Source organism: Podarcis gaigeae, assembly GCF_964106915.1.
Source record: "Podarcis gaigeae genome assembly, chromosome: Z".
NCBI lineage: Eukaryota > Metazoa > Chordata > Lepidosauria > Squamata > Lacertidae > Podarcis > Podarcis gaigeae.
Window position 1 is genome coordinate 14,379,780 of NC_139691.1, and position 26,352 is coordinate 14,406,131.

General features: G+C 42.1%; 1 protein-coding gene across 4 annotated transcripts in view; it reads right to left on the reverse strand.

The window, feature by feature from the left end:
• Positions 1 to 26,352, reverse strand: part of MED27 (mediator complex subunit 27) — a 171,027-nt gene that overhangs the window by 39,937 nt on the left and 104,738 nt on the right. For all 4 annotated transcript variants that reach the window (XR_014560001.1, XR_014560002.1, XM_083721430.1 and 1 more), the window contains exon 4: positions 15,257 to 15,350. Coding sequence is in view for 2 of the 4 variants with exons in the window: in XM_083721430.1 (XP_083577556.1) it covers positions 15,257 to 15,350 (94 nt within the window). In the remaining 2 variants the exon portion in view is untranslated. The remainder of the gene's footprint in view (positions 1 to 15,256; positions 15,351 to 26,352) is intronic.

Sequence of the window (26,352 nt, forward strand, 5' to 3'; positions counted from 1 at the left end):
TTTTTCTTTGTATCACTTTATCCCTTTATGGCTGAAACCTTTTCAATAAAATATTGATAACAACAACAACAACAGGCAGGATCTGAGCACAACAACACTCTTCCTTCCTTTCCAGCAATTGGTATTCAGAAACATTACTGACTTCAACAGTGAGTGCAATGCTTAGCCATCATGGCTAGCAGCCGTTGATAGCTTATGGAGCAACAATGGCAGCTAAACCTTCATGAAAGATGGCTTGCCTGTACATTACTGGTCCCCGTTGTGTCATGATTCCAACCTTGAACCTCAGCCAGGACTCTGACACAGGAGAGGAGGAACCTGCTAGATCAGGAAGACCAGTGGCACAAGATGCATAGGTATTGAATCCTTGACACATAGCCTGAGTTTGTCAGTCAGGAGCCCCATGAAACAGATTTCCCCAAACTGGGACACCCCCACCCAAAGGAGAACCTCGTCTCCCCTTTTCACCAAAGGCCTCATGCTCCCCGGTGCATGCTCTCCTGTGAAGACAGCACACAAGGTAGGGAGCTGCCTGAGAGGTGATGGAATATCACTGATTGCTTGGATGCAGAGGAATGGTGGGAGGAACAGCAAGGCCCCTCGCCCGCCCCACATTTCCATGCCTCATTAATCAGCATAGCAACTGAAAATCATGTTGTATGTGTTTGGAACAATAACAGAGAATGGTAAAGAAAATAACTTTCTTGCTAGTTATTTTCCTCTACAGTTCCCCTCAATGGCTGACCCTACACTTCCTTCCTCCTCTGCTGGTATGAATGCTACACTTTGCTTTTCATGCTCATTCTTCTCTAATGATGCCTATTTGTAAATAGCAAGATAGGATGCAATTAAGCCATTAGCGGCTAAACAAACAAACATGCTAATTAGGTTCTTTACAAGGCTTTTTTTTTTAATAGAGAGGCTGGAATTTACCTTTCATTAATCTGACTTAATTGCAATACCATACGCTAAAAAGTCAACATAAATTAAGGGCTTTAAACGATTTCCCCAATATTAAAGATAAGCTGGTGAATTCCTCTCCCCTGAAAATCCCTCCAGCCCCAGATAACAAATGGCAGCCTCTTAATAAGGAAGGGTAAACAGCAAACAACTGTACCAAAATGAAAAGGGGACTGTTTTGCTACCGTTAGTTGCATTTATGATGTAATTACCTTGCTGCGATAAAGAGGTAAGCATCTTAAAAACCTACAAATCAATTCAGTTAGCAGTAGGATATGAAGGATGCCCAACTTCTGTCACTGCATCAGTTGGATCCATGATACTCCAGAATCCAATAAAGCCCCAAATTATCAATGCTCTATGGAGTGCCAGAAATGCCTTCAGGGCATGGATGGGGAGTTTCCAGTGCTACACTCTTCAAGAAAAGCATATCCAGGACCAGATGTTAACTGCTCTGCTGCCACTCAGTGTTACATTCCTGGTGAGGCCTCATGGAGAATTTGTTCCATGATTTTGTTCTGGGTGTATGTAAGGGAACTAAAGGGCTTTGGTTAGAGTAGATTGTGCATCATAGTTGTGTCATGTGGTAGAGCATAGGCTTCACATGCAGAAGATCCCAGGTTCAATCCCTGGTATCTCTAGGAAGGGCTGGGAGAGAGTCCCTGTCTGAAATCTTGGAGACTCACAAGCTAGTCAGTGTGAGCAAGACTGAGCTAGCTGGAACAAAACCAGCTTTCCATGTTCCAAATACCAGGCTCCTTCTCATTAGTGGAGACAGTAGTTGGAAACGACTCAAACTCCAAGATGTTTAAACATCTGGCAATTGTTTAAACATCTGGCCATTCCTATTAGAAGGCACACTATGATATTTCCCCATTTCCCCACAAGAACTTTCTGCAAACAGGTCCTGAATCAAGACTGTAAAGCTATTTCCTAGTGGTTGAGGGACTAAATCTAGTTTGATGCCATTAATCTGTCTCTATATATGGGGGCTGTTTGGCTGTTTGTGGACCGGACAGTGGAACTCAAGACAAAGAGGATTTAAGGATGCAATTACCAATCCAGCAAGGATAGTGCAGAGGCTTCTGGCTAGCCTCCTTCTGTCTCGAAAGGCAATGGGGTGTGCCTCCAGAGGTGAGGTCAAACTGCTGCGTTAGCAACAACGAAGAGACCTTCCTGTGGTGCAGGCTTGGGCAGTGTATATGGTGGTCCTGAGATGCCCAGATTACAAGATCCCCCTCTGAGCCTTGCTGGTGTGGTCCAAAGGAAAGCAGAGCAATACATTTTGCACCAGCTTGGCTACAGGAATTGCTCAAAATTAGCATACAGTATGCCATCCAACAATTTTAGGGACTCCATTCTGGATTTGTGTAGAGCTTACTCCTTAGTCTTTTCTTCTCCTCAAGAAATCCCACAAGGTTTAGGATCAAGGTTTTCCTTCTCCTTTCCAGGCTGACAAGTCCCACCTGCTCCTCATTTACAGAATGTGCAGAAACCACCATCTTGACCAATGGGCCCCCATTGGTCTTGTCTGCTTAATTTGGTAGAGCCTGTCTTCACATGCAAGGAAGTTCTTAACTCATTGAGGGTTTGAGACCCATCAACTACTCTCACCTGGTTTAACCAGCCAGTTGAAGCCATTCCTGGGGTGTGGCTGCTGCCACACACCAACAGCTTCTAGGAGCCACAGGGGAGAACTGAGTGCAGGGTGGGGACCAAAGGTGGATAAACTACCTCAAAAAAAGGACATGTCCCCTACCCAAGCTACCAAAGTACTACCCCTCCCATAACAACCCATACACCCAAGGTCTCTGCTCCCATGAAAATGTGACCCCTAGTTGAATTATTGTGAAGGAGTTATTGGATCAGGTTCTCCAAAACATGGTTTGAATGCTCTGGAATCAGGGCTGGCACAAGGTATTCTAAAGGGCGGGAAAGCCTTTGTTCCCAGTAATAAGGGGGCAAAAAAGCACAATAATTTTTATGCTATTTGTTATGAAATTGTTTATTACATAAATGATGATATACAGTGGTACCTTGGGTTAAGTACTTAATTCGTTCTGGAGGTCTGTTCTTAACCTGAAACTGTTCTTAACCTGAAGTACCACTTTAACTAATGGGGCCTCCTGCTGCTGCCGCGCCGCCGGAGCACTATTTCTGTTCTCATCCTGAAGCAAAGTTCTTAACCTGAAGCACTATTTCTGGGTTAGCGGAGTCTGTAACCTGAAGCGTATGTAACCTGAAGAATATGTAACCCGAGCTACCACTGTACCTGGAAGAAGGGTGTTTACGGTTTATAACACAATCTGACGTCTACAGTCAGTTAGCTCCTCTTCTCTGTTTTTTCTTTCTTTTCCTCATGTACTTTTGCTTTTATTTTGTAAAATAAATGCAGGTAGTCGGTAACTAATGGTCATAATTAAAACTGCCCAAAGATAATTAAGTTATTGTTAACAATCACAATTCTACCTTATACCTTCCTGCACTGCCAAAATTTATTATTACCATATTCTCTTGAGATCGATAAATGTTATATTCTGTTTTATTTAATTTGCAATGTTTTGTAAATGATTTTGTATATTTTTGATTACTAGAAAACCAATAAAATTCAAAAGAAAGGAAGAAAGGAAGGCCCCTCCACCCCCAAACACATACACAAATTCCACATACAGAAGTCAACCAGACTGCAAACAAGCTTTGGTGACAAAGAGAGGTCTGCAAGGCACACACACAGCTCTGTCCTCCATGAGCTTGCTGCCACCCTGTCTGCCAGCATCCGCTGTCTGAGGCAGCAGCTAAGGCTGCCACACCTCAGATATGCCATGTGCTCCTAAATCTCCTTCCTTTTCTCTTCACTTTTCCATAGCAGCATTCTTCCACCACTTTTGGCTAGTACTGCCTCCTAACCATATTGTACAAGCAGATTTCAAAACGTAGTATGGAGGGAAAGATGCTAACCATAGTTTGCCAATCTGAGCATCACAGCAAGCTAGTCGTTGTATCAAACCAAGCCCTATTCAGAGTAGACCTATTAAAATTACTGGCCGAAAATAATGCCAAATATAGGGAGTATTTTGCAGTATTCTCTTGAAAATGACTTTACTTATTTTTTTAAAATGCTGGATTGACAGCAAGGATCCTATATGCAAAACATTGAGTGGCGGGGTGTCACATATTAGATAATTAAATATTAAACTATGGGAAATGGCCACTTTAGGAATCCCCTTACCTGGATTCCATGGGCAAGAAAATTTTTTAAAATGTGAACAAGACTGGTAAAAGTTTACAGAACTCCGGAATAATGAACAAGGAACAGTGAATGGGGTCATCTGGAGCTCTGAGGTACATTGCCAGCTATATATTGATGACACACAGCTCTACTTCTCCTGTACACTTGCAAGTATGGCAGAGGATGTGTTGGACCATTGTCTTGCCTCTGTAATGGAATGGACAAGAGGCAGTAAACTGAAGCTCAATCCAGATAAAGCTGAGGCACTGTTAGTGGGTGGTTCCCTAGACCAGATGCATGGGAGGTTGCCTGCTCTTGATGGGGTTTTACCCCCTTCTGAAGGAGCAGGTGTGTAGCTTACAGGTACTTCTGGATCCACTGCTGTTGCTTGAGGCTCTGGTGGCCCAGCTGTGCGCCTATCTGGACAGGAATAGCCTAACTTCTGTTGTCTATGCTCTGGTGACCTCTAGGTTAGATTTCTGCAATATGTTATATGTAGGGCTGCTTCTGAAGATGGTTCGGATACTTCAGCTGGTGCAGAATTCAGCTGCCAAGTTGCTCACTGGGGCAAGACAGTTTGAGCATATAATACAGTCCTGACATTGGTGCTAGTTTTGACCTATAAAACCTTAAACAGCTCATGATTGCAATACGTCAAGGACCACCTCTTCCCATATGACCTGACTTGGACCCTGCGATCATCATGTGAGCACTTTCTTTGTGTGCCTTCTCCACAAGAGCCCCGGAGGATGCAAGTTTAACAAACAACAATGTTCTTAGAAGAGCTACTATTGGATCCAATCATTATTATAAAAAACCAGGAAGTGAAGAAGACCCATTCACCAGAAAAGAGGTAGGAGTGAGAAAATCTGTGGCATGTTCCTGAGCCTTCACACCATTAAACATTTAAACCAAATCTATGTTCCTTAAAGGAAGGAGCTGTATAGACTGTTAAGAGTGATCCATTACAATGACTGCCCTTTAGGAAACAAATGATGTGTGTATGTTTTCCCCTATCCAAAAGGTACAGATGTTCTATTTACATAGCTTGAAATTACGATGTTAGAGTCTCAATTCTGTGATCAACACTGTTACCTCAACTCTTTAAGAAGAATATATGAAATAGTTACTCAAATTAAAAGCTGGAGAGCAGGAATTAAATGCTTGAGGCTACAATCACATTAGGAAAAATAGGGAGATAACTCTGTTAACTAAATTGCTACCACTAAGATAAATTTAATACAGCAGACAAAACTGCAGCAAGTATACTATCAAGATGTCTAATTTGTCTGTATTTAGCATACAGCCCACTTCTATACTGCCAGACTACTTAGAGTAACTAAAGGGAGATTTAAGATGTTAATAGATAAATTATGTAATTTAGTAAGAATGAAAACCACTGGGAAAGGGGGTGTTACTCCCCAATTTCACAGCAGAAGGAAAAGATTAGGTGAAGAAGCCTAGATATATAAAATATTACAATTATATAAAGGAAATAAAACGGTTGAGCTATAAAAGTAATGTGAAAAACAGTTCCTTAAAATAAGCCATTTTCTGGGGTGGAATATATTTTCCAAAATTATACAAATTATTTTAAGACTCTGCTTTAAAATGATGAGTTGCAGTGCTTCTTTGTTAATCCATTCTGCAATATTTTTAGAAACCATGAGCTTTCTGTAAGTCTTTAGAACATTACAAAAAATAACAGTGGCTTTTACTCCACATGCATTTTGCAAATGAGTGATGAAATGGGGCACAATACAGAGGTGTTGGGTAGCGTCTGTTCCTTTCAGTGGGGCTTACATGGGACAAGGGTATGCCCTCATCAAAATCCATGGAAGCAAAGATTTGGACTTGACATCTGAAGTAGAAGCCTTCTTACCATACAGTACTTTTACAAGCATTATTTTACAATAATGACCTCGCATTATTTATACTGTCCCTTCTCTCCAGCCCTTCCTAAGAGATTAGGTCAGGTAATAGTTAAAAAAACAAAAACAAAACCTCAACCAATTAAAACACCACCAAACAACAAGCAGTTAAAATACACAAATTAAAAATTACTCACATAATTCTGGTCATCCACACCACAGCCCAAAATAGAACAATTCATAGCTCTTCCAGATGGAACTCTAGAGTAGGCTTTCCCAACCTGTTGCCCTCCAGATGTTTTAGACTCCAACTCCCATCATCCCTAGCCACTGGCCATGCTGGCTAAGGCTGTGAGCAGCTGCAGTCTGCAGCATCTGAAGGGCACTAGTTTGGGGTTAGGAAAAGTTCCACTGTAATGAAGATGCCACAGAATCCCTCTCTGAGACCCAGGTGTTCAAACCTGGTAGAGATGTACAAAGCTGTTCCAATTGTAGTGTATGTCACAATCAAGATAGCCCTTTCAGTTATACTGGTAGGCATGATAGTACAAAGGATAAATTACATTCTACTAACTATTTAGGATACTATACTAATACGGTAAGGGACGTGGGTGGCGCTGTGGGTTAAACCACAGAGCCTAGGGCTTGCTGATCAAAAGGTGGGTGGATGAATCCCCGTGATGGGGTGAGCTCCCGTTGCTCGGTCCCTGCTCCTGCCAACCTAGCAGTTCAAAAGCACATCAAAGTACAAGTAGATAAATAGGTACTGCTCCAGCGGGAAGGTAAACAGCATTTCCATGCGCTGCTCTGGTTCGCCAGAAGCGGCTTAGTCATGATGGCCACATGACCCGGAAGCTGTACGCCGGCTCCCTCGGCCAATAAAGCGAGATGAGCGCCTCAACCCCAGAGTTGTCCGTGACTGGACCTAACAGTCAGGGGGTTCCTTTACCTTTACCTTACTAATATGGTGACTCTTGAAGATTTCACAGAATGAAAGAATTTATTAAATATCATCTAACACTGAAGATTCTAATGCACCATGAATTCAGCATCAGCTTGTGAAAACTTGAGCTAATAGAGTGTCAGACTAGGATCTAGGAGACCATGGTCTGAATGCCCATTTGGCAATGAAACTCACTGGGTGACCTTAGGCCAGCTATTGTCTCACAGTCTAACCTACCTCATAGGGTTGTTGTAGGGATTAAATGAGGAGAGGGAGCACTGTGAACAGCACCCTGATCTCATTAGAGAAAAATGTGGCATATAAAGGCAACTAATAAATAAGTAATGTGAAAGTACCTTTGTAAGATGTGCATAATCTCTCCACCTGAAGGCACACAAGATGATATACAGCATTCATTTTACACATTGTGCTTGGTTCACCGTGCAGTGGAAATACAAACTGACACTGGTGACCATTTCAGTTTAGACTGTGGTCATCCTAACATAAGCTCCAACAGAATCACAGAAAGAAAATAGGCAACTCCAGAATATTCTCTAGAATAGAGAGAGAACACCACCTGCAGCCTTCAGAGCTGCCTATACTTACACATTAATCACATCAGTCAGCTGGACTAACAAGAACAGATGTAAAGAATTGCCACTAAAGTGCTAATTATACTGTGTAGCTGAACAATGACAACCTAAATTAATTGCGTTGCTGATAAATCTGGGGAGAATACAGCAGCAAGGGACAATGCAAGGGGTTGCCGAACCCTGAAGAATTTCGTGCCAACTAGCTAGTAGATTCCTCTTTTATAGCTGTTATAAGTTTATGTCCATTCCAACCTGCTCAGAGATTCAATTCAACAATAAAAGCTTTGCCTTGAAACAAACATTTTCAAACTTAATATAGTTTTATGGACAGGTATAAACAACCCATGTAAAGCATGATTTATAGCCAGGATCTTAAAAGCACTATATCATAGCACTGAAGATGCACAGCAGCTAAAATGTAAAAACCTGTCTTTGTATGACAATGGATCTCCATTAATACATAATCAAACTCATGTGAGGTTCAGGGTTTTTTTAGAACAACAAGTTGCTCTATCAAGTGGATAGTTTGTTGCCCACAGCATACACCTTGTTGAGAAATGATCAAATCATTCAATTTGTGAAAGTCTACGACTGGCCAGGATATCAGGCTCAGTTCATTTTTAAAAAGAATTTATATGCCATCCTTCAGTAAAAAATCTTTTCAGATTGGCTTATAAATCAAACAATACAATACAAATTAAAATACATTATTAAACAACAATTAAATCAAAATAAATTGTTGAAGATTTATAAAGGACAGAAATATTGACACACATATATTGCACTCATACAAATTTTGGAGGGGAATTTTTTTGCAAGAAATTAGAACCTTAATGGTTTCACATGGATAAACATTTAAATGTGGAGATTTTTATTTTACTGATGAAATTTACAACATGGGTTAGGCCTTCAGTATTTCTCCTGTCACTTCTTCATAGAAAAACTTGATGCATCTATGGGGGTGAAGTGAAACCCCTGTGTTAGCAGAACCAAAGTGCCCTCCTTGGGGTGCAAGCCTGAGCAGTGTGTAAGGTGGTCCTGGGCTGCCCAGATTACAAGACTCCTCTCTCAGCCTTGCTGGTGTGGTCGAAAGGAAAGCAGAGCACCAGCTGGGCTTGTAGGAGTTGCTGGAAGGACACATACAAGGCACCATCCTCAGGGACTCCACTCCAGATTTGTATAGGGTTTACTCCTTAGCATTTTCCTCTCCCAAAAATGTCCCAACAGGCAGTGGGCACATTTTTTCCCTCTGGGTTTACTCCCAAAGCCTTTCTCACGAATGAGTATAGCTGCAAGGCAGCAGAGGATCAGACTTTTTCTTCTCCAAGACAGGCAACCTTCCCAGGTTGACAAACCCCATCTGCCCCTCGCTCTTCTCTACAGCACATGCAGAAACCACCTTCTTGATTGCTGGACCCGCTACAGTGGTACCTTCGGGTTAAGTACCGTATTTTTCGCTCTATAACACGCACCTGACCATAACACGCACGCAGTTTTTAGAGGAGGAAAACAAGAAAAAAAATATTCTAAATGAAACAGTGGGTGTATGATTTTTGTGGTTCATGCTGTGGCCACAGACATGTGATCTGACAGTGAGTTTGGGGTAGCCCAATACAAAAATCCTGAGGATCCATGTGGATCCGTGCTTTGTAACCACGTTTTAAGTGGGGAGGGAAGGAAAAACACTCAAGGGACAAGAAGCACATGTGGGGGGTGTGGAGAAGGATGCTGCGAATAATGCAGGAGAGGCTCCTCTCCGGCTTTGCTCCTTTAAAACAAGCAGGCTCTGCTTCTCTCCCTCCTCCCCGGCAAGAAAACCACGATAGTAACCACTCTGAGACAAATCAAGAAAAATTGTGACCAACACTTTCCCCCAACAAGCGCAGTGAGGTCAAAACACACACACACACACAGAACTGGCCCTAAAGTCGCAGGGCGCTGGGAGAGCGCAGGGGCGCAGGGAGAGTGAATGGAAGCAAGAGAAGGAGAAGGAGCCCTCAGACACAGAGAGACACACAGAGTGTCCATCTTAAAGTCGCAGGGGCGCAGGGAGAGTGAACGGAAGCAAGAGAAGGAGAAGGAGCCCTCACACACACACAGACACACAGTGTCAATCCTAAAGTCGCAGGGGCGCAGGGAGAGTGAACGGGAAGCAAGAGAAGGAGAACGATGCCTCTCACACACACAGACACACAGTGTCAATCCTAAAGTCGCAGGGGCGCGCAGGGGCGCAGGGAGAGTAAACGGGAAGCAAGAGAAGGAGAACGATGCCTCACACACACACACAGACACACAGTGTCAATCCTAAAGTCGCAGGGGTGCGCAGGGGCACAGGGAGAGTGAACGGGAAGCAAGAGAAGGAGCCCTCACACACACACAGACACACAGAGTGTCAATTCTAAAGTCGCAGGGGCGCAGGGAGAGTGAAGGGGAAGCAGGAGGAGGAGAACGATAGCTCAAGCACACACACACACACAGCCCCTACAGTGGCTAATCCAAAATCGGACAGCAAAAAACTGCAGGCAGGGACAGAGAGCACGGGGTTGTTTTAAAGCAGCCAACCCCGCTCTGCTTCTCTCCCTCCTCCCCGGCTCCGCTAGCTGACAGGAGCCGCTTACACCCGCTTTGCTGTTTCAAAGCAAGCCACGGACTGCTCACGACTGCAGCAAATTCCCCCGCCATCTGTAGGCATTCGCTCCATAACATGCACAGACATTTTCCCTTACTTTCTAGGAGAAAAAAACTGTGTGTTATGGAGCGAAATTTACGGTACTTAATTCGTTCCAGAGGTCCATTCTTAACCTGAAACTGTTCTTAACCTGAAGCACCACTTTAGCTAATGGGGCCTCCTGTTGTTGCTGCTGCGCCGCCGGAGCACGATTTCTGTTCTCATCCTGAAGCAAAGCTCTTAACCCAAGGTACTATTTCTGGGTTAGTGGAGTCTGTAACCTGAAGCATATGTAACCTGAAGCATATGTAACCCGAGGTACCACAGTATTGGTCTTGTCTGCTCTATCCGCTGGAGCCTGGCCTTTGCATGCAGGAGAAGTCCTTAACTTATTGAGGGTGAGCTACTCTCACGTGGTTTAGCCGACCAGTCAAAGCAGTTTCCTAGGGTGTGGCTGATAGCTTCTAGGAGCCACAGGTGAGAGCTCAGTGCAGGGTGGGGACCAAAGGTGGACAAACTACCCCAAAAGGAGCACATGTCCCCTACCCAAGTACTACCCCTCCCCTAACACCCCATACACCCCAGAGGTCTCTGTTCCCATGAAAATGTGACCCCTAGTTGAATTATTGTGAAGGAGTTATTGGATCAGGGGACCAAAGGTGGACAAACTCCCCCAGAAGGAGCATGACAGGTCACCCACCAGAGGTACTACTCTTTCCGTAACATCCAGCTTCTAATTCCCATTTATAATGCCAAATTGGGAAAACGTGCAACAAAGTTTTTGAATTGAAGACAATGAATTTTGCATAGTCTTTTTATTAAGGCTGTTATCCTAGAATGTTTGCGATCTTTCATGTGTGGATGCAGTTAAGATTAACTGATAAATCAATAGGGTGGAATGGGATCAACTGCTATCCAAAACTACCATGATAGACTACTTTAAAATCAGCTGAGGATTCCACAGTGCTATGGAAAAGGGTTTCAATTATTTATGTGCTTAGACTATGCACTGTAAATCCAGCTTAATGAAGTACAATCACTATGTATAAATCTGAGAAACACAGAAAGAGCAGATTGTCTAGAGGAAACCTTGGCCATGCAGGATTGCAATACAGTAGCTACTAAGATCCAACAAATACCCTTAGGAATGAGCTTCGTTATGCTTCTGTACTAGCTGGAGGTTGTAATGTGCATAAGGGCCTTCCCTTGGTAGGCATATGTTTATATGAATGCTGCCCAAAACTGAAGGCTGAAATGTTTAACCTTTTGTGCCTCTTCTTTAGACTGCTTTGTTAGGAATTTTGAAGGGAATTGAGAGTCTGGCCATTGTGGTAAACTCTGACCTCTACTATATTGTTGTTGTTGCTACCTTTATTTCCCACTTTCCCCCAAGGAGCTAAAGGTGGAACACAAGGTTTTACCCTCTCCATATCTTCACAACAACCCTGTGAGGTAAGTTAGGCTGAGAGCTGGTGACTGGCTCAAGGTAACCTAGTGAGTTTCATGGCCAAGTAGGGTTTGAACCCTGGTCTCCCATGTCTTAGTCCAACAACATAACAACTACACCACAGTGCAGTTCTTCTCCATAGCCCCTCACTCTTCATTCAACTTGAAATACCTGTACTGAACTATTAAAATCTACCTTAAAGCTTAACAGAATGATCTAATACGGAAAGTCTCTGCAGGAAATTATGCACACTTGGTGTGCTCTATGGCCTGTACTAGAGATCTTGAAGCAAAAGTATTTAGATAGTTGCTCTGCAGGGGAGTTTGGGGTGGCACTAGTTAATTGAAGCTTCCTTGGAGTGAACTTGTGGAACAGCTAGAAAGGAAAAGGTCCCTGTGATAAATTCCAGTCATGGCTGTTGGACGGGTGTGCACTCATAAGAAAATAAAGTGCCAATGAGCAATTAAAACGAAAAACTTGTTTTCTTTCAACTTCATGCTTTCTGCCTAAAACATCTTTGTGCACTAAAACTTTTGGTTCCCAAAGTGTCTGAATAAAACTCTTCATCAAGGGAAATATTTAATACTTCTTATAAAAAAGGATTTGCATCTTAGGTGAGCTGGGGTAGAAAAGAAAAGCTCCAAGGGATAATTTTAGTAGTATTAACAATTTGACAAAAGATATGCACTGGGAATTATATCTATTTCTGCTGCTGGTTCTGTTATTTATTTGATTCTTATTGTTTATTATTTAATATATATTTATCTCACCTTCTCCTAATCACAAATCTTTTTTATTATGATCATACACAGATCAGCCACTAAATTTCAATCAAACAAATACAGTACAAATGTTCAGTTTACAGGCGAGCAAAATAATATTTGGAATTGAGAATCTCCCAAATTGTGATTCAAGGTGGCTTACAATGTTTACTAGAAATAATCATGCCCATTCTTTCAATGAGTCTCTTTAAGGTAGAATTGGATTCATCCCTGAAACTAAGGTTTCAGACATTTGTGGTCTTACACTTGGATTTTCTAAAAGAAAACTAAAATGGAGATTATAAGCACCCATCACTAATTGAGAACAGAGCTATGGAGTCTTGCCAAAACTGATGCTAAATAAATATCAGATAGGCACAGCCAAAATCTGCTGTGAAAACTTGGATAGCACCCCTAATGCCAGTACAAGATCCTTAGGATGCCTGCCTGGACTGCCCCTGGGGTTTATTTGCATGTGTGTTTGTGTGTGTATACAAATGTGTACACACAAGCACAGGTGCAAAATGCTGTGCTATTACTCCTAACTCACCAGAGATACAAAATTCCAGACAAATTTTGGTCCTGCTAATAAATACAGAGGATGTCAAATTTGAGCTTACACCAAAAGCATTATGAATACCAGCAGACTGACGGACAATTAAAAGAATATAATGCTAAATGAAAGTGAATGCTTTTGCATGATGCTCCAGAACTCATTTACTACATGTAGTATATTGTTCCACTTGGCGAATCATGAAACCACAAATTAATATGCCAGGGGAAACAAGCTTTTTTTTTTTTAAAAAAAAAATAACCCTCCAGTTCAGTCAATCCTGGAATAGTATTAAAAAATTGAATATTAGACAACTGAGCAGAAATAAATGAAATATGACAACTGATTTTTATTATGACTAAAGGAACTTGCTTCCTTCAAGAGCTGTACTAAGAATATGTTCATATAAAAAAATGCTAAAATCTCAACTGAAGTTGCTGAGAAGCTAAGCAGTTGGTAAGCTATAAATGTGTTTGTAGTTTTTCATTTACACTACAATTTGACATTAAAACAAAGCTTCTCTTTCGGTTTGATTGATCTAGGCTGTATGCCTCCTGCGTTCAGATGCTTGTGAAAATCATTTATTTATTTGGCCAGCAGCCATGATCTCTTATGAAAATATGTTTCTGGCTCTCCAAAATTAATGTAGATTATGTACATTAGTTTGATGCCACACACTTGATGACACAGGAACACAGGAAGCTGCCTTCAAACTCTATGGTTTTATTTCCTCTTCAGATTAAAATATTTGTGGTTTGGTGCAGTTATTTGTTCCCTAGAATTTTCCATCAAATTTCCATATGCAACCCACGAAAATCTTAGCCGTTTACATTGCTTAAGATCCAAACAACTCTGCAATGAACTCCAGGAGATCACACTGGGGGTGGAAGGTCTGTTTTCTGTTTCAATGCTACACAGCAAACTACTATTAAATCTGAAAGGGTGGAATCAGAAGCCATTTGTGATGCTGTGTAGAAGTCAGCTCTTTGCAGACTTCTGCAAAAATAGATTTGCTGCAAGTCCTGTGTATGAACTTAGCAGCTTTCCAGCTTAGGACCTTAAAAGACATTTGGTTCAGAAAAGGACAACCAAAATGATCAAGGGGCTGGTACAACTCCCCAATGAGGAACAGTAGCAATATTTGGGGCTTTCTAGTCATGTTGTGGAGAAAGTACTGTATTTTTCCATGTATAAGACGTCCCCATGTATAAGACTCCTCCTATTTTTTTGAACCCAAAGCTGAGAAATTAAGAAGTTGCTCAGTTTTGGGGGGGGGGGGCGATCACCCTAAAGTTCAGTTTTTGGTGCCGATTGCATCCCCTGTTGCTCCGCACTGAGGGGACACTGCGCTTTACTGCTGGAGAGACTGAAGTCTCCCTATGCAGCCGTGTACACTTGCTTTCCTTCTCCAGGGCACTGATGTTGCCTGCTAAGTAGAAGGATAGAAAAGGCCCTGGATGCACTTGGTGCCCCTGGTGCCCTTAACCTTACATGGTTTGTGGCACAGTCTGGCGACCCGGTACCTGTGTGTGCACAAGAAAGAGTGGCACGTGTGGCTGGAGGTGGGGGGAGGGGGAAGGAGTAGGTGATGCTTATCTCTGGTAGCAAAAGCTTGCATGGCAGCTGCAGAAAGATTGAGGAAATCAGTGGAAATATTTTTCCATATATAAAACCCTGAATTTTTTGACGAATAAATTTAGCAAAAAAATGTGTGTTATACGGTAGTTAGGAAGGATACTAGAACTCAGTGTCCTCCAAGGAACCCGAATATCGAAAAATTAAGTACAGACCAGAGAAAGTACTTCTTCACAAAGCACATAGTTAAACTATGGAATTTCCACCTGCAAGAGGTAGTGTTGACCACCACATCACACATCTTTAGAAGAGGATTAGACAAGTTCATGCGGGACAAGGCTATCAATGCCTGCTAGCCACAATGGTGATGCTCTACTGGAATTGCATATGAGGAGATCACTGTTGTGCTCTTGACCTGCTAGCAAGCTTCCCACTGGCCATTTTGAGAACAGGATGCTAGGCTAGATAGACCATTAATCTGAATCTGAACATTTACCCTGACAGATGACTTGTAAGCTTTTGCCAGCATCTTCTGATCAATTATTAGTAGTTAAGATTTTTTTTAAAGCACATGCTTTCTCCATCTCCCAACCAGGAACTTGCATTTTTGTGTGTGTGCGCACCACCAGTTTTGCTTGTATAAAACTTTAACATACCAATAACATTGCAGAGGTCCCATTTGGCCTTGATAAGTGGATGGACATTTCAGGAAACATTCTATCAATGCGGCTGATCACATCATCAACGTACCTAAAAAAGGAACACAAGCATTAAAAAAGAAAAAGACGAAAAGTCTAAAAGTCTAAACTGAGAATGGAGCTTTGTACATGGGTGCATAAATGAAAGCTATCTCTATTCTTTAACAGTTCTATCAAGATCCTCTCATCAATACCCTTGCATTTTTTAAATTGAGTCATACAAATTCCCAACACATTTTTTCTACTTGGCCAGCTACTTTTTAGGTATTACCTGGACCACGTGAAATAAAAAATCACAAATATTATTTCATCTCCTTCCCTGGAACATTCCTTATAGCCCCTTTCTTCTCATATTCCCTCTCTGTTCTTTAGCACTGCTCTTCTAAATTGTGATATGCTACCGAACACCTGTAGTTCCTATGTAGAAACCAACAAAAGTAATGGCAGCGCTTCATGATGTGCATCTCTGAAAACCACCCCCACCATATGCTGTTCTGACCAATCAAGATTCTCTAAGCAATCTTGTGGTCAAACCTGCTTGCAAAGCTGCTTTCAAAACAGGGGTTATATTCAGCTTAGTTCTACTCACTGTAGATCCACTGAAACTAACAGGCCTAAGTTCCCTGTGTCTTTTTAAATTTATTTTTTAAATGGTCTGCTCTGAATTAGTCCAACTGTGGATACAGCCCATGGACAACTGTATTGCCATGTGTAAGACTTTTTTTTAATGTACAGTCAAGGATCACTTTGCGCAGGGGTTCTGTTCCCAGCCCCTGCACGGTGGCGGACTACATATAAGTGTGGCCTTCCCCGTCCCCACCCCGCCTCCATTCCGCCCAGTTTAGTGACATTTTTAAGGTCACTTCCAGGTTTGGCAGTGTGCTCATGTGCATCATTCAGACACACATTATTTGGCTGTTGCCTGTATACACATTTAAGTTATCTGGGTTGGCCCTTGAATCAAAATTCCAGGTAAAACACTTGGCCCAGTAATGGATGGGAAGAGTGTGTCTCATCTTTCTGAGCTACATGCCTTGACACACAAATTATCATTGTGCACATATAGCAATGCTCCTTAACAGACTATTTTAGCTCCTTAACAGACTATTTTAGCACCTGCCCAATCAGCTCCTAGTAATCTAACTCCTAGTTAAAAGGTGTAAAATAAAATGAAGAGGTGAGAAGACTTGTGGGTATCTTTCCCAAAACAGTAATCCTCCAGGAATGCTGTGCCAGGAAACATACACATTTTTGGCCCTAATTTAGTGTTCATTTTAAGGGCTGGCAAGTTTATCCCGCTATCATAACACCCCATTAATCACAAAATTCACAGGAAGGCAGTCGGCTAGCCAGCCAGCCAGCTGACTCCTTCAGAAGCCTAGAGGATCCCAAGATTACTTCTTAGTATTATAACCCGTGCTTTAATTCTTAAATTTTGCCATTAAAAATAATTAAAATCATACTTAGCAAGGTGAAGAATTTTTGCAGAAGACACCAGTTTTTCAATCAGTATGTCTGTCTATATCTATCTATCTATCATCTATCTATGTATCATCTATTTTTAATAATAATTTTTATTAGTTTTCAATTACAGTCCAATAATAGCCTCATAACAAGACCAATTTATAATACAATTATTAATACCAATTGTTCAAATACTGAATTATATAATTTATATAAAGTAGCCACCGGTGTTCTAGATTTGATGATTTTCTTTATTTATGCATTCCAAAATCTTATTAATTTCAATTACATTCCAGTCATAATAATAATCCCTCATACAACAACTGCAATATTAATAACTTTGATTCATGTTGACACATTAAATGATTTATAAAACTACAAGTGACTATATCCTTGTTCTTCCTGTGTGGTGCAATTATTTTGTCCATGGTGTTTCTCCCTGTCCTTGTAAGATGTTATGTCTTTCTTTCTCCCGGTTGTTCCTGTTATCCATCATGCCTTGGGCGGAGCTGATATCCCATTGTTGTTCCAGAGATTTCTCCATCACTCAGTCCTGTGCTTCACTGTTTTGCAACTTTAACAACAGCTGTAAAAGTCACCCTGTCCCAGTAAATACTACCTGTTGTCACCATTTTTCCTGGGAAGAAGAGTGGTCTGTCGAAATGCAGATGACTCTATAAAGAACTTTATCAGTTCCCTGGCAGTTGACAGACTCCTTTCATCCTTCCTTCCAACTGAAGATATATGAGCAATTATACTTCCACTTAAATTAAATTCCAAGTCCTCTTAGCATTATTCAGTTCACTTCGTAAATAATAAAGGATGGGGAAGAGTCAGCTCTAAGTTTCCATCATAAACCTTTTGCAAAACAGAGCTCCCCCCCCTTTTACCCATCAGTTCCGTTTGATGTTATATTCCACATTTATAATCCAATTTCTTCCATCCTTGCTTGTACAAATATAATTTGAACTAACATTCAGAGGAGGGTTGCCAAATCATAAATGTAGAGAATAAAACTTTAAACAAAGAAACTGTAGGCTCCTTTCCCCCTCACTGTCCTTTGCTCTGAATGAAGTCTTTTCTGAAGTTCAAACTTTAAAGTCCTTGCAGTTGGTTTGTTCCACAGTTTGTGATCTCATCTCTTCTAGCAAATGCCTGTATTTTGGTTCAATTAAGCTCTAAATAACAGGAGAACCTCTGCTTCTTAATAGCAGCATTGGAGGGTTTTCAGCAGGTGAAGTGATTTTGCACTCAGCGCCTCCCTGCCCCCCGCATTCCATGCCAGAGTGAGAGCCAAGTACCAAGACAAACTGTGAGTGAAGTCCGTTCCCCACGTCTTTGGGGGGAATTTGCAAGGATAATTACCCTCTATCATCCTTGTTTTTCCTTCGCCAACGATCTCACGCTGTCGTGGGGGCTGCCTCCATTAATGCAGAGCAGAACTGGATGCCCTATCTATCTATCTATCTATCTATCTAAAAAATACCTGATAGGATAGCTTTTATGTGAATGGCACCACCTAGCAGGCAGAAGGTGCTTCAGAAGGCTTATATTTGGCCAAAGTGTAGAATCCACCAATTCATTTTGTGGAGGGCTGGGAGTAGTACAGAGAAAGATCAGGAATCAAAAGTTAAGGACTATTTCAGAAGCTGCAGCTTTGTAAACAGGTAACATGGCATCTCTCCCCCTCTTTCTCACATATAAACTTGTCCCCAAAGAGAATGCAGAAAGGCAACACTTTAAATGCCTTTCAGTTCTACACTGGACAGATGGCTTAGTTCTTCACTATGACCTTTTAAAATAAACTGGATTAGATCCAGTGATCCGATGTTAGTGTTATGTTTAGTAGCTCAGGCACCGTTTAAATAGCGTTTCTCCCACACAGTGTGTAAAATACATGCTGTTCATTTTTCACTCCACATACAAAACCTAAGAATCGAATATATATATGTATCAAACTTTTATTTTGCTTTATAGGAAAGAGAAGAAGACAGTGCTCTGATAGCATGTTTTGTTTTTCCTTTTCAGGAAGCCAATTACTGTCACGAAGCACAGGGCTAGTCATGTGAATGGTTGAACATCATATATTGCCAAGAATTAGTCAAGTATTTAAAGCACATATTTATTAGAAAGGAAACACATAAAGAAAATGTCAGTGGATTTAAAATACAACAGTCTTAGTATTTAATCTTCTAAAGCATCTTAGGGCCTCACATACTCCCTTTCCCCCTCTACTCTCAATTGTATAGGTTCAATGAACTACTTTTCTCTTCAGCACCGAGCTATCACTTCCCATTCCATCCAAGCTGTCAACAATGGTTTGTGTTTGCCCTTCAAACCAGAATTGCAAACTCTGTCCAAATTTTACTGTTACATTCAGGACAATTATTTTCACCAGTTAAGAAATGGGCATCTTAGCCAGAATTACATGTATCTTAGTAGAAACCGTCAATTTCTATCACCTAATATGGCTGTTCCCCCTCAAATGAATGGGAGAGTGGGGCACCCCCCCCCCACTTTCATGCTCTGATTGTCTATGCAGGGGGGCATATAAGCTCCCCCCCTCCCCAAATGAATTACAGCACCTGGTTCCACATCACAGGGGAAACTTATACTTGTTGAGTATGAATCACAGAGGAAGCTTATACTTGTAAACTCTCCTCTACTGATGTGCTCCCAGGTGTGGAGAAGCAGGAATGTGATTATGAGGGTGACCCAACTCTGATTTTCACATGACTGTAAACTTGCAGGAGGGAGAATTCTTCAATAGGGCTCTACTCCCAGTTCTGCCAAAAACTTCCATTGTGAATGAAGGTTCATGTAGCCCCGTCTTTGGACATGGATACTTTATAAGTTCAACTGAAGATTCAGTCTTAACATGTCATGTCCTTACCTACTGAATTGAAATTTAACAGACATGCGACATACAACAGCTCCACACATCCGTTTAGGTGGAATGGAACATCAATATCCTAACAATGACAAGCTGATGTATCTCCGGTGTTCTCTTGAAGATGTGCCTCCCCAAATATATGTGCTTAGGAAAACAATTGTGCCTACCTTGCTGGGGGTACACACTGTACTATTTGTTATACAGTGGTACCTCAGGTTAAGTACTTAATTCGTTCCGGAGGTCCGTTCTTAACCTGAAACTGTTCTTAACCTGAAGCACCACTTTAGCCTATGGGGCCTCCTGCTGCTGCGCCGCCGGAGCACGATTTCTGTTCTCATCCTGAAGCAAAGTTCTTAACCCGAGGTACTATTTCTGGGTTAGCGGAGTCTGTAACCTGAAGTGTGTATAACCTGAAACATATGTAACCCGAGGTACCACTGTAGTAACAAACAGGATTGCTCGGTTTCATTAATGTGCAGCTATTCTATATTACACCATGTAAACATAGAGCAGCCTCTCAAGCAAGTTTGTTTTCCACAAAATTCCATTTTCCCTTCCTCACTTTTGCCTCTGGGTTAGATATTAGAGCATGGGTGTCAAACACAAGGCCCGCGGGCCGAATCCAGCCCGCCAGACCTCGTCATGTGGCCCGTGTAGCCGCCGCCGGCCGCCAGCCTTCACCTTTTATTCTCGCTTTTCTTTTTTGACAGAAGAAAGCCGCCTCTTCAGCACATGTGCGGCAGCCTACAAGCCAGAGAACGTCTGCCCTCTAGCGGCGCCGCGGCCCCTGATGAATTTGAGTTTGACACCCCTGTATTAGAGGGTCAATGGCACCTCTCAGCAGGACAAGTTGGTCATGAGCCTCCAGCTTCTGACAGCTAGTGAAGGCATCTCTAGTATGAGTAGGTACTTTCTTACAATAACATCTATATACATATGTTAAAAATACTGAAGACGCGTGAATAGGGGAAGTGCTGTAGAGGACTTGCTCAGCATTAGAGGAACTGGTTTGCATACAAAAAGATCCCCAGCATCTTTAGGTAGGGCTGGGAATCAGCCCTTGTTTGAAGCCCTGGAGAGCCACTGCCAGTCAACATAGACAAACAGTGAGCTAGAGGGATGAATGGTCTAATATAAGGGAGCTTCCTATCCTTATAAATGCATGCAGCATGCAGGAGACCTATTGCCACATACTACCATTCTCAGTGCCAAGGTGTTTTAATGGCAAACTTGTTTCTATTAGGAATATTATTTTATTTACAACGTACTATGATTCCTGGTGGGCAAGGAGAAGCAATACAATGCTCATGGAAGAGGATGAACTGATGCCCAAACAGCACCTACTGCGTCTGGTACTAAAAATGGGCCATAAACAAAACTGTCACAATTCTCATAATGCTGATTTGAAAACTAGATATAGTTTATTATTCCTGGGGTGAAAATAAAGAATTTAATTCAAACAGTGCCTCTTAAGCAAGCACAAGCATGTCTGCAAGTGTGGCTCTGCAGCAGGTTTTCCAGTGACATGAATTAACAATAGTTATTAAAGCAGTGATCTCTGCCACCTCTTGCAAAATGACACTTCATGCTTGGAGAAGCAGTGAAAGGATCTTCAACGAATTCTCATGCTGTGAAAGCCTCTCCCAGATGTGACTATCAGCCAAGAACGTGTGTTTTGAAGACTGAAACCTCTCTGCACAGCTCCATATTACAAAAAAATTTTTGGATTAATGGCATTTTGAAAAAAACACTGGTTTCTTCTCGGTGTGGAATGCATGCTTTACAAACTGAAGGTTCCCCAGAGTCAACTCTGTCCCAACATCACCAGATGCAGCTGCCAGAGTACTGTCTTTTGGTTCCACTTAGATCTTACACAACACCTGTTTATTTAAACAATTTATATATATTAGTTAACTAGAATAGTCTGGAAGCGGAGTACAAGAAATACGTTACATACAGTTAAGGTAGAAATTGGTTAAAATGATAGAATTAGACTAGATTTTAACTAGAATTAGACTAGATTTTAACTAGAATTAGTTAAAATGCCTGTGGTAATAAATGGTGGCTATGCTCTGCCTAAAAAAGTTGGAGGCAGGAATGCTTCTGCATAGCAGCTTGCTGAAATCCACAAATGGAGAGTGCTTTTTTGTTCAACTCCTGCTTACAGGTTACCTGTAGGCATCTGGTTGGCCAGTGAGAACTGGATGCTAGACTAGTTGGACCACTGGCTTTATCCAGCAGGCCCTTCTTATGTTCTTAAAAGAGTCTTCAGTAGGTGCTGGAAAATCAACACCAAGCAGGCCTGTTGGACCTCACTTGGAAGGGAGTTCCAAAAAATTGCTCCCACAATACTGAACAGAAGGTTCATGATGGGTATTAGTCATGAGGGACCACTAAGTATGACTTTCCATGATCAGGCAGGACTATAAGGGATCAGGCAGTCCTTAGGGTATCCTGCTAAGGGCCTTTTAAAACAATACCTTGGTAAAAAAAATAAAACTAGCCCCAAACTGAATTGTTAAAAGCTCACACGTCAAAATTTTAAATATTCAAAGTTAACCTGATTCATATTCCTAAAAATGACACATTTTCTATCAGAGTGAGGTTTTTCTTTTTAAAATCAAGCTGTATTAACATCTGCTCGTACAGAGACATCGACATCTTGCCATTTCTAAACTTTATAGCAGCCAACAAAATTATCTTTATTCATTTAGTTAAAGAGTCATACTCCATGTTCCTGCTCTTCAGTCTTCAAGGCAGTTTTCAACCAACAGAACCATCAGATCCAAATATCAAAGAAATGTCATATAAAAAGGGAAAAGCAGCAAGACTAACAAAAACATTTATCCATCTAAGGCTTGGTAGACTGAAAGTTTTAACGGTACCATGAAAACAGAAGAAATGGCACCAAATATTTCTGGAGGAAGCCTCACCTAAATAGGGTGCTACTACAGGAAAGGCCCTTCCCAGGTCATCAAATCTAACATTGGAGAAAGGGGCACCTACAGAAAATTATTTCCTCATATAGTACTCGTAACCTACACCATCAGCACCCACTGCTGCAAGCCTGGCTGGATTCATCTAAAAACTAAAGCTATAATTAAAATTTTGAATTTAGTTAATTACCAAATGATGGAAATATTTGGAAATCCATAGCTCCAAAATGGCAAGTGGGACCACTTTGCACCATGTAAACATGCAATTAGGGGAATCATATTCCGGTATGACTATTGCGAACAGAGGAAAACAGGCTGACAGGACCATTGCCACATAATGCGGTAGCTGTTTCCGAAAAAGCCCCTGCTTGGTGCAAACTGCTGTCCGACCCCTCCATCCACCTTCTATCTTGCAAGGAGCTCTTGTGGATTGCAAAATGTATTTATTTATTTATTGCTTCCCTACAATTGACTTTAAAAAAAGCTGCAATCTGTTGTACGGTAAGAGTGAACCTCATGCAACTCAGTTGAAGAAGTCTGAGCAAATAGGTATAGGGCCATGCAGCAAACTTTCTACAGGGGAGCTGCAGGGAGAATGTAGTTGGTCAAGGGAGCTGTGGACTCAAACAGGTTGAAAACCTCTGCGCTAGAGGATGGTGGAGTACTAATAACAATGCTTTCTATCTCAGTCAGTTTTCTATTTGCTTGAGGTGCAACTTCAGAGTTTGGTAAGAAGCTCATCAATCGGCTAAAGTGAAATCAAGAACAATTAAGGGTAGGAAGTTTGGCCAAGATCTGCTCTCTCTGTAAGGAGATGCCTTTCTCAGAAAGATCTCACGGTCTATATAAACCAGCTTGTACCCATCCACTCCAGTCCAGGCTATTTCCCGCTTCTCTAAATGCTGCATGAGAGCAGATAGGAACAAGATCCATCTTTTATATTTAGGGGAGCTAGTCTCAAACGTTTGTTGGGGGAGACCTAGGTTTTTTTTGGGGGGGGGAGTTATTTGTCCTGTCTTCACGCTTCTTATGATGGAGGACCGCTGTAGCCACCCCCAACGACACGTTCTCAAGATGGAGGGTGAGGGAACAGCTGCAGTCGCCTGCGGTTCCTGCGCAATGTTTGCCATCTTGCCAAAGGTTGCAGGCAGCTTTACCTGCAGCAATTGCATGTTGATTGCCCTCTTAGAAGACAAAGTCCAGCAACTGGAGGAATGTGTAGCTACGCTCCAAAGAATTAGAGAGCTGGAGCTCTTCTTGGAAGCAACAGAGCACACCGTCTCCACCAAGGAGGAGACAGGAGACTCCCCTGAGAAGGAGGCTAGTTCACCAACACAGGAGCCAGATATATGGAGAAACGTGACTCAAAGAAGTAGGAGGCCCAGGGTTCGCTCTGATTGTTTAGAAATACACGATCACTTTGAGGTCCTCTCCCCTAGCATGGAAGACGAAGAGCAGACTCCATTTGAGGATCTCTCCCTCATTACAGTCGATCAGGTATATGAAGACGAGCAGCAAAGTCAGTCCTCAGGGAATGTGCAGGCAACCTTGGAACGGACAGCTCACGGAAGAACCCCGACCAAACCTAAGAGGAGGCGTGTAGTGGTGATAGGGGATTCCCTACTGAGGGGAACAGAAGCAGTGATCTGTGGGCCTGACAAAATGTCTCGGGAAGTGTGCTGTCTCCCCGGGGCTAAGATCCAAGATGTAACTGAACGACTGCAAGGAATCATAAAACCCACTGACAAATACCCCTTCCTCTTGGTTCATGTGGGAACCAATGACACTGCAAGCAATAGCCTCCAGAAGATCAAAAGAGACTACGAGGCTCTGGGCAGGAAATTGAAGCAATTAAATGCACAAATTGTCATCTCATCTGTCCTCCCAGTTGAACGACGTGGCCCAGGGAGAGAGGGGAAAATACTGGAAGTGAACAGCTGGCTTCGCAAATGGTGTAAACAGGAACGTTTTGGATTCTTAGATCATGGACTGCAGTTTCTTGAAGATGGACTTCTGGCAAGCGATGGGCTGCACCTCACAACGGTTGGGAGGAATGTTTTTGCCAAAAATCTCAGAAACCTCATCAGGAGGGCTTTAAACTGACAAATGTGGGGGAGGGAGACAGTGCTCCTGAATGTAGGAGTCTATCAGTTGATGAAGATGATCATCCAAATGTCATAGACCAAATGGAGCAAACAGCACGCAGACCTAGTTGTGGGAGGAAAAAATCTTTAAATAAGAGACACGGGGGAATGATTAATGGACTTCAATGTCTATACACTAATGCGCAAAGCATGGGAAATAAACAAGATGAGCTTGAGCTCTTGGTACAGCAAACTAAATATGACATAATAGGCATCACTGAAACCTGGTGGGATAAGTCCCACGATTGGAATGTAATAATGTAGGGATACAATCTACAGTGGTGCCCCGCAAGACGAATGCCTCGCAAGATGGAAAACTCGCTAGATGAAAGAGTTTTCCGTTTTGGAGGTGCTTCACAAAACGAATTTCCTATGGGCATGCTTCGCAAGACGAAAATGTCTTGCGAGTTCCTGCGGTTTCCCCCCCTTCCCCCCTTTTTCTAAGCCACTAAGCCGCTTATCCGCTAAGCCGCTAAAAGCCGCTAATAGCGTTAATCCGTTAATGGGCTTGCTTCGCAAGACGAAAAAACCGCTAGACGAAGAGACTTGCAGAACGGATTCTTTTCGTCTTGCGAGGCACCACTGTATTTCAGAGAAACAGACCACACAAGAAAGGAGGAAGAGTGGTGTTATATGTCAGGGATGTGTATACCTGTGAAGAGATCCAAGATTTAGAACCTCAAAGCCAAAGTGAGAGCATTTGGGTCAAAATTAAGGGAGAGAAGAATAACAGTGACTTCATTGTGGGAGTTTACTATAGATCCCCAAGCCAAACGGAGGACATAGATGATGCCTTCCTGAAACAGATGGCCAAGCATGCAAAAGGAAGGGAGATAGTAGTAATGGGGGACTTCAATTACCCGGATATTTGTTGGATGTCAAACTCAGCCAAGAGCATAAGGTCAAACAGATTCCTCACTGGCCTTGCACACAACTTCATTGTCTAGAAAGTGAGAGAAGCAACAAGAGGAACAGCCATTTTAGATCTGGTCCTAACCAATGTTGATGACCTGGTTAGTGGGGTAGAAGTGGAAGGATTATTAGGCGCGAGTGATCATGCTCTTCTGAAGTTTACTATACAGCGGAAAGGAGCAGCCAAGCATACTAGGACTCAATTTCTTGACTTTAAGAAAGCCGACTTCATAAAACTTAGGGAAGTGCTGGGTGAGATCCCATGGACAGTAATACTAAAAGGAAAGGGAGTTCATGATGGCTGGGAGTTTGTTAAGAGGGAGATAGTAAAAGCACAACTTCAGGCAATACCAATGAGACGGAAACATGGAAGGTGCCTAAAGAAGCCAGGGTGGCTATCTAAAGAACTTTTAACTGAGTTAAGATTAAAAAAGGATGTGCACAAAAAATGGAAAACGGGGGAAACCACCAAAGAGGAATTCAAACAAATAGCCAGCACGTGTAGACACAAAGTTAACTAACTTCTGTTTCAGTGTATCTGAAGAAGTGTGCATGCACACGAAAGCTCATACCAAGAACTGACTTAGTTGGTCTTTAAGGTGCTACTGGAAGGAATTTTTTTGTTTTGACTATGGCAGACCAACACGGCTACCTATCTGTAACACAAACTTGACATGAGCCAAGAGTGTGACGCGGCAGCTTAAA